This window comes from Anneissia japonica, unplaced genomic scaffold (genome assembly GCF_011630105.1).
Source record: "Anneissia japonica isolate Jap-2015-1 unplaced genomic scaffold, ASM1163010v1 scaffold287869_len1821871_cov162, whole genome shotgun sequence".
Lineage (NCBI taxonomy): Eukaryota > Metazoa > Echinodermata > Crinoidea > Comatulida > Comatulidae > Anneissia > Anneissia japonica.
The window spans coordinates 1,703,177-1,712,453 of NW_022741034.1; the positions used below are offsets into that span (position 1 = coordinate 1,703,177).

The following is a 9,277-nucleotide window of genomic DNA, read 5'->3' on the forward strand; positions in this document are numbered from 1 at the left end:
TCTAATTCCAGAACCTTTAAAATCTAAACTTGCCCACTGCAGGATTATTTATATACAATGAAGAAGTTGACGCCAAAAGCTAGGACTTGCCTTAATAGATCTAGTACAGTACAGTATGCACATATTCTTTCACTAGTTTAACTGTCTGCATTAATTAATAATAACAAAGTGCATTTTGGGAACCAAATAATCATTTTTCCTGGTTACAAATTTAGATCCAACTCCTTCATAATCAATTTACATGAATGTTCTGAACAAATTGACACCACAATTAACTCCCTACCACCAGTGGTTACGGAAATATGAGAACCTGTGAATATGACCCGGAGATGAGTCAAAGGTCAGAAATGGCATGTCCGGTCATTTTTTAACAAAATATTCTATTATGGCAAATAGTAATATAAATGTTTTGAACAACTTGGCACCAAACTTAACTCTCTACCACATGTGGTTGCGAAGATATAAGGGCCCTATTACTATGACTTTTGACCCTGAACTTTGACATTTTGCCACATTTAAAAAAACGTGTTTCCAAGCCAAAATGATTCTAGGGCCACCCTGAACCAATTTATGAAGTCAATATTCTCTTTACCTCAAATGCATAAAAAACATGGTCTGACTACTAGGGTATTGAGGTCAACTGAGGATTATTTGACACAAAATTACCAAAATGATTTAATTCATTGTATTTTACATTCATTATTAAAAAAAAAAAGTTTAAAATCCAGTATATTTTGGTACTTTTATATCATATAAGCATACCAGTATATTAATTAATCAATAAAATAATTTAGATTGTAGATTTTTTAGTATTTTTAGATGTGTACGTCCGTCACAATTCAGACAAGTACGTCCGTCACGATAAAATTGTACGTCCGTCACAGTAATTTTATGGTGTTTTCATAGAGAAAATGAAAAAAATTAAATTCAATTTTTATTCTGCTAGAAAGTCCACACATTAGTGGAACACAACAGGGAAATATTTTTTTTTAAATGTCCCACACATCACAGAGTTTAAAAAAAAAGTATAGTGACGTAGGAAAAGTCACTTTCTCTGATTACGTCCGTCACGGGGTCATTTTGACCCGTATCTTTGTAACGCATACGAGTTAAAAAATAAAAATTGTAGGCTTGATAGTACTAACCAATAGATGTAATGCAAACTTAAAAAAAAATAAATTGCAAGCTTCATTATGAAAATATAGATTCACAAAGTGTCTGAAATGTACGTCCGAATTTATGGAATTGCCCATTAAATTTATTGTTATATCATATACCATTTGCAATTCTCTTCTTTCAGATTAAATCCATTGTTTTCAATTGCCTTAGAAGAATGCAGAACATCACAGAAGGTAAGAATGGTTCCTGTGTTCTATGGATGGCCATGTTTAACAATTTATCTCCATGGTTTTCTTTTCCATGTATTCTTTCTTAGGCAAGACTCTTTTATACTTTGTTAACTTGGAATAAAAATAAAATTTAATTTTTGGCAATTAGCGCACCCGCTGCCATGAAAAAAAAATTTAGAAGAAAATAAAAGTTTTTTTTTTAAATTTTGATGTTATGATGTATATTTCTTCCTAATTATATAAACTTAAAGCATTTAACCATTCCATTACTCCACTGTTAACATTCACCAATAAAATTTTCAATTTATTTTCTGGATTATTTTTTTTCAAAACTGTTTGCTAAAAAATAAAAAATACGAATTTTGTTTGTATTTTTTTTCCGCCCTCCTTTGACGATCTTTCATCATTATTATCAGGTGGCAGGTTGGCTAAACAAGGTATAAAAAAGTCCCGCCTTACGGATAATATTTATTTATGCAGAAATTTCTCCTGTATAGTTTGGTTTTAATGATGAACAACATGTCATGTTTGTACACTATCAGTAACAATGAGTTTTGGAGTCGTCTGTAAAGTTTATTTTAGTCTTGTCAATCCTTATAAAGTATGAGTGGGGTTGAATATAGTAGCTTAGTGGTTAAGATGCTAGCCTTCCAATCCCAGGTTCCTGGGTTCAAATCGTTTATGGTTCCAGGATTTTTTTCTCGCAACAAAACAACTCCACTGCATAAGCCTTGTTATGAAAGACTTAGTTTATATAGAGTCATGTGTGTGTCATATGAAGGGATTACAATATGTCACTAATTGTTAATCCTTGGCCATGTGCCTAAAGGAATACAATAAAAAAAAAAAAAATATCAGCGTTAGTATGATTTTGAATACACATATATTAAATGTAATTCTTGCCGCTTACTTCTTATTTCATTTCATTCAACAGTATAAATATTAAAAATCACCAGATGAATTACTCTAGGCATAAGATACTTTTCATAAAGTTTCATTGTGAATCTTAAGCCTGTTTTTTACTAGGTGAATTTATTCGCGCGAATTAAAGGATTGGTTCGCTTCCTGAGCTCTGATTTGTTGCGAATTTTTTCACTTCGCAAAAAATCTGATAGGAATTTAAATGCGCATGTGCATGAACCGATGCTTTCGATTCACTCGAATGAAACCAGCTTTATAAAAGTGATTTTTTTTTGTCATTGGAGAAAAAATTCTGTAACAAAACAGCAAGTGGACCTGACATTTGGTTGGAAGACAATTCTCTTACATCGTTATCACAACAACCTTTCTAGTGTGCTTTTAAGTCACTATCAAAATAGTGTTGACACACACTATATGATTACTTATTATTATGCATACATTTTAATGTTTTTGTGTCTTTACTTCTAGGTGCGAACCCACCAGGGTAGGGGCCGCCTTTTCATTCGAATTGCACTAACCAAGAAGATATTGAGTGTTGCTTTGGAACATCTTGTTATGAATCCAAAATTGACAGAATACTGGTATAAACCGGAGCTGTCAATCATTGGCAATGAAGTCTATATAGGTAAGAAAATAATATATAATATAAATGCCATCTGTAACAAATTTGCAATTGTCAAGTAAATAGGCATTTTTCACTCAGACTAGAGCCCTCTATGGCATTATTAATTTGAGCGAGTCAAATGGCCGATCGATTAAGGCAGGGGCATTGTAACTTATAGCCAACAATATCGGCATGGATTCATGGCCGTCTCGCTCCTCTGGTGGTGGAACAAGCCGTCTCGGATAAGGACTTTGTACACAAATGCTCATGTACACTTTAAAGAAACCAGTACATCTTTCGAGGCGAGTAGGGTGTTACCCCTGTGTATTGGTCCACTCGGCCCCTGTGGTGGACAGATAAAAGTGTGCTGGTTTACCGGCTGCTGAGGACATGAAGTCACCCTCAGGGGAGGAGAAAGTTATTGAAAAGTGTAACATCTAGTCCTACTATTATTATTATTATTATTATTATTATTATTATTATTATTATTATTACAATATGAAATCTACTAAAAATAATATTCAATTCTAATAAATCCTCTGTAAGTAAAAAAATATTATATGAAAAACATAAAGGTAAAGGTAGGAGAATAACCCATTGCAGCTTCATTGTGCTGAATTGCGTATGGGCGTGGTCAGTGACTACCTAGCAGCCGTAAAGAGGCGCTTCATGGTAGCTACATGTTGGCATCATTCCACAACGACAAAGGCTAAAATGAACCATAGCATCGAGGTAACCCCTACTCTTCCGAAAGATGCAATGGGTTCTTTAAAGTGCACATGAGCCAGATGTATACACTGGACCTCCATTTTAAGTCCGTAACAGAGAAGACTTATTTTTACCAACCGAACCATTAGCGAGGAGTGGTGGGAACCAGCGCCGATGTTAAGGCTGTAGCTAGCGACGCCCCTGCCTTACCGCTCGGTAAGTCATATTTATTCCTTGGCAATTCAAACTCGAGACCCTTTGAGAAAACTCCTGTTTTCTATTATAATTTGCTATTTTAAGTCTCGTCTTATACACAGGAATATACGTTAGCTATTAAATATGTTTACTGATACCGCTTTAAAGAAAAATATAGATGGCTTATGCCACCACTTGATGTTAAACGACACTTAATACCAAACTAAATTTTCCTTAATTCCACAGAATCATTGATGTCTCTCCTATTCCTTATAACAGAAATCAAGTTTGATTTAAATGTAAAGGTAAATTGAACAAATTCGTTCATAAATAAACTGATAAACAACTGTGCAAAGGATCTGCGTGCAATCCCAAAGGAAGCAGCTTATGTTTTTTTCTCTGTAGCATTGTGCTTATTTTCGCTGTCTGCGTATCAATTTTACTAAACTTTTAACAAGGTTGATATGCCATATTAGGGTGTAATATGACATCATCATCATATCACACTAATTTGTGTGGACAGACCTTTAAGCTCTGCCCAGATTGTAACATTTTCTTTGACAAAAAATTGTTGAATGCCCATATATAGTTACAATATGCCTATATATGGTCGACCATAGGCATGTCACATGTTTTTTTCAAATATAATTTGATAGTCTGGACAGGGCCTTACAGTCAGTATTCTGCTCCTTAAATATACTTTTTTCATTAACATTGTTTCATCAGAATGCCAGCTTCCTTGATGAAACTTGGATGATGGCGGTAATGAAACAGTTTGAATTGGTACCTTGCAAAGATCTTGGCGTGTTTATTAAACACATCAATGGCAAAGCAGTTGTCGCTGAAGTAGAGCCAGGAAGCGTCGCTGAGGAGAATGTAAGAAATCGGAACAATTTTAATTTGTAATTTCTAGGGAGGGTGGTGGAGGAGTGCTCCGTCTACCTGCTGGTAGTGGGCCTGCTCTTATATAGATCTTTAATATATAGTGGCTATTCTAGGAGCATTGAAATAGAGGGATTTGGTGATGGGTGTCATGTGACCCTAACTTGGGTGTTGGATATAACTGACTGGCAGAGCATTGTGTTTTACATGGAGATTGCTATTGCGGCCGTCCCTTGTTATTGCTGTAAAAATCATCATAATTCCCAGTAAACTATACCAAATTGATTAAAAATTAAACTATAATGTTTTTCATGTACACCCAAATTATGTCACATCTAAACAAACATCGCCGAATCCGTCCATTGGAGGTGGAGGGCTGGAGGTGACTTTGGTTCCCAGGGACCCATTCCAAATGTTCTATAGTCAATTAGAACCAATTTACTAGATAATAATAATTGTCGACTATAGCGCATATTGTAGAAACCTCTATGCGCTTACATTATTACCCCCGGATCACTGGATCAAGCACATATGGAACACACACTCAAGCCCCATGGGGGAATTCCATAATGTTGCAGCTGTATTCAGCGCAGGCTGTGCTTGAACCTACCAGGTACCCACTTGCACTCCTGGGTGGAGAGAGACAACTGTAAAGTGCCTTACCCAAGGACACAAGCAACTTGCACAGAGAGTTTCGAAACCCCCGAACCTCAAGGTTGCGAGTCCAAGCCACAACTGATGCACCAACCACTTCTACTTATCATTGGTCTTATTATCTAATCACAGACAACATGAACACATTAAATATGTTTTTATATGTTCCTTTTTTTAGAATAAAATTGAAGTTGGTGATGTTTTTGATGAACTGTTTGGTGAGAACCTTCATGGTGCTTCAAAAGGAAAGGTATATGGTGATAAAACTAATAAAAAAAATACAATTAAAAAATTGCTACGATCAAAAGTACTGTATTATATGTGGCAAAGACAAGCCAAACCAGTCACTCATCGCAAAGTTTGTTTCAAAGATAATGGCCAAAACATGCTGGAATGTCAATTTTTTTTAAAATCAATTGTATTGCACTATTACTAACCTTTATATATCTATACATCATGCTATCCTATCCTATTTTCCCCATTTTTAATGTTAAAACAACAATTTTTAACGATTTGATGATGGTTTATGCCTGAGAAATGCCCAAAATCAACGTTGTTCTAAACAGCTGTATATTTAAACTCCTGTAACTTTATAATGAAATGTCGGATTTAAATGATTCTTTTACCATTTTATAGCTCTCATTTTACTGTTTAACTCTGTATTAATAACTGAAAATTGATATTTGCGACGAGTGACTGGTTTGGCTTGTCTTTGCCACATATTATGTATATAGTATTTGAGTTTTTTAATTTGGTACAATGTTTATACCATTGCCTGAATGACCTAATGATTTACCTTGGGTAATGTGTGTTTTATAGTCACTGAAATGCATGTCTACGTTTATGCCTAATTTAAATTATACATGCAGCACAGCTGACAAAATTTTGGGCAGAAATTGAATTGAATTGAAATGAAATATTAAATCTCCATTTATGGGCATCAATGAAATATTTAATTCCAGTTCATGAGTATAATATTAAATTATTATCATCACCATCATCAAAATGACCATTATCATCATATTCATTGTTACCAATATCATCATTATCATTATTATTGTGGTCATGATGATCATAATCTTCATCATCATAATTTCGTGGCGTGAGAATTCTGGTATTGATCGGTTAGCTTCAACCCCCAGATGTGAGTGTGTGGGGCTCTTCAAAGTTGGATAGTAGAGAGCATTAAAGAGAACAGACAGAAGAAAGTATATGGTGTCGATTGCCACAAAGTTTATATATTTCCCACTCTTCTGTAACTGTGAATATGCAGGCATGGTAAAGATGTATAGTCCCTTGAAAATGACAAATAAACCATAAAAAGTAATTTTGGAATTAACTTGCAAATTTTTTAGTTACACAAATTATTAACTTGAGCATAGAAATTATTGAATTTAGAAAATGTGTACCCTGATTTTTAAACTGGATATTTATAATAAATATAATAAAACATTTCCTGTGACAGAAAGTGTTTCTACCATTTTGCTGTAAAATGATGGGTAAACATTATTTAAATACACTAATCTCTATGTTCAGATTACGTTACATCAAAATGTTCTATCATGTTTGTATCATGCAAATACAAAAATTATAGCAAACAATAATCATAATCATCTTTATCTTCATGATCACTATGAACATAATCATCATTTTCATCATCACAATGAGGATAGTCATCATCATTATTTATTAACAGTAAACATACTTATAATTCTCATGCTCTATTTATTACATAATCTTACACCATGACTAATGGATTAATGAATCACTTGCAAATTTTGTTCACAAGTATTTGGGAATGTATAATACATACTCCAGGTATTGAAATCTACACCATCGTGTTGGGATCCAGTATTTCGAAATTAATTATTCATTCCTGATGATGACATAATTATTGTCGAAATATTGAATCCCAACACGATGGTGTGCATTTCAGTACTAGAAGTATGTGCTATACTTTGTTATCTAAGATTAATGAGTGGACCCTTCAGCATTTGCCAACGTACTGAGTATTCAGTACAATAACACATCAGGTAGAGCAAAATATCACTGCTATGATATTTGCCTGATGCAAACACATTGAAATATGATTAATAGGCTTATTAAATGCTGAATATGACTATGCGTTCTTAAAATCTCTGGTATATTTTCAGAAGAATGTTTTTTACGGTATAAATTATGATCACCACAACATTCTATTATCATTCCTCTTTGATATGTTTTGTTTTGTTTATTCTGTTAATTACATTTTCAGATTCCTCGACTAATAAGAGACCACGAGGGATGGCCAATATATGTAACTGTTGTCAAGGTCAGTGATAACCAAAGGATTACCTTGTAATCCCAGGTCTGTTTTATTGCGATCCCAGGTTTGTGATAATGCAGCCCCAGGGTTGTGATAATTTAATCCTAGAGTTTGTGCTAATACAATTTTAGGGTTATGTTAATGCAACCCCATGGTTGTGATAATGCAATCTGAAGGGTTTTGCTCAGTCTGTAAAATGAAACACAGTTGCACCACCATCGTATGATTGATTACTTCCATTAGTTTGACTATTAAATGTGAGTAATGCCACAGACACCAGTTGTGTTTGTGACATGTTGCTGAACCAGTGTTTAAATATTACTCTTAAGATGTATCCACACCATCACATCGTATGTAATAAATCTGTGTAAATTTCCCATATATGGGCAATGAAGTCATATCATACACATATATGGGCAAAACACAAGTATTTGTCACACTTAAATAAAGGTATGTCCACACTATAAAATTTTATGTGACAAATAAAGGTAATATGCCCATATTTGTGTGTAATATGATACAGCTTAAAGCTCTGTCTATGCTATCAAATTTTATGTGACAAATTTGTGTGAATTTCCCATATATGGGCATGATGATGTCATATCCTGTCCATATATGGGCAAAACACAGGTATTTGTCACACATGTTAGTGTGGACAGAGCTTAAATATTACTCTTAACCTATGTCCACACTATAAAATTTTATGTGACAAATAAAGGTAATATGCCCATATTTGTGTGTAATGTGATACAGCTTAAAGCTCTGTCTACACTATCAAATTTTATGTGACAAATTTGTGTGAATTCCCCATATATGGTCAAAATGATGTCATATCCTGTCCATATATGGGCAAATCACAGGTACTTTGCCACACTTGTTTTGAGGACAGGGATTAATTGTTTCAGCTGTTGCACAACTGCATATTTGAGTGAAGTTGTTGAAAAAGTACTTACTTAATTCCTTTTAGTGTTACATGAAGAATGGCCGAGTGTATCCACCAATCTATGAGCGCCTTCTCTGTATAAAGGAGGAGATGCCAGAGTTTGAGGTGCCTCAGGACCGTCTTCCCGGATCTCAACATCCAGAATCCTTAGGGAATGGGGCTCAGCCTCCAGAGCTTGCCAGTGATGGAAGGTAATATAGAAAAGTCATATAGTTGCGTAGTTTTTTAAAATTTTTTTATAGTTATATTTTTGAATGATTTAAAATCTAGGAAAGGGGAATGGGTGTAACCACCCATTTTGTTCATCTTTTTTCCCCCCAGTTTTCAAATATTCAAAAATCTGTATCTCACTAACCGCTTTTTGTCAAATATGCTTTTTGTGTCTTAGAAAACATTAGTTGTGCAACATATCAATAAAATTTGTTTCCCTCCAGAGCCTGACTTTAAACATAGCAACAATATTTTTTTTCTATTTCTGAATAAATCACAATGTCAGGCAGACACAAATAGAGTAAACATAAAAAAAAGTATTTTTCTTTTACTCAACATCAAGGCGTAGTTCATCTCTATGGGCCCGTTTATATTACCTCTGAACACGGATTGACGAACACGGCTTCTCTGATGTGTGTAGTATAAACGGTCTGGATTACGTGTGATTACAATACCTGTCTCTTATACACATCCAGATGGGTATAAGAGACAGATGTTTTTAGGGC

The 9,277-nt window shown here is 34.3% G+C and overlaps 1 protein-coding gene across 3 annotated transcripts in view; it reads left to right on the plus strand.

The window, feature by feature from the left end:
- The window catches only part of LOC117118516, a 52,022-nt gene that overhangs the window by 9,180 nt on the left and 33,565 nt on the right, over positions 1–9,277 (plus strand). Inside the window, exons 4-10 of one of the 3 annotated variants that reach the window (XM_033263139.1) lie at positions 1,301–1,352; positions 2,739–2,895; positions 4,024–4,082; positions 4,504–4,653; positions 5,492–5,563; positions 7,568–7,624; positions 8,586–8,651. In XM_033263139.1, the coding sequence (XP_033119030.1) occupies positions 1,301–1,352; positions 2,739–2,895; positions 4,024–4,082; positions 4,504–4,653; positions 5,492–5,563; positions 7,568–7,624; positions 8,586–8,651 (613 nt within the window). Of the gene's footprint in view, positions 1–1,300; positions 1,353–2,738; positions 2,896–4,023; positions 4,083–4,503; positions 4,654–5,491; positions 5,564–7,567; positions 7,625–8,585; positions 8,753–9,277 lie in introns of all 3 variants that reach the window. The other 2 variants (XM_033263140.1, XM_033263138.1) reach the window with 2 other exon arrangements.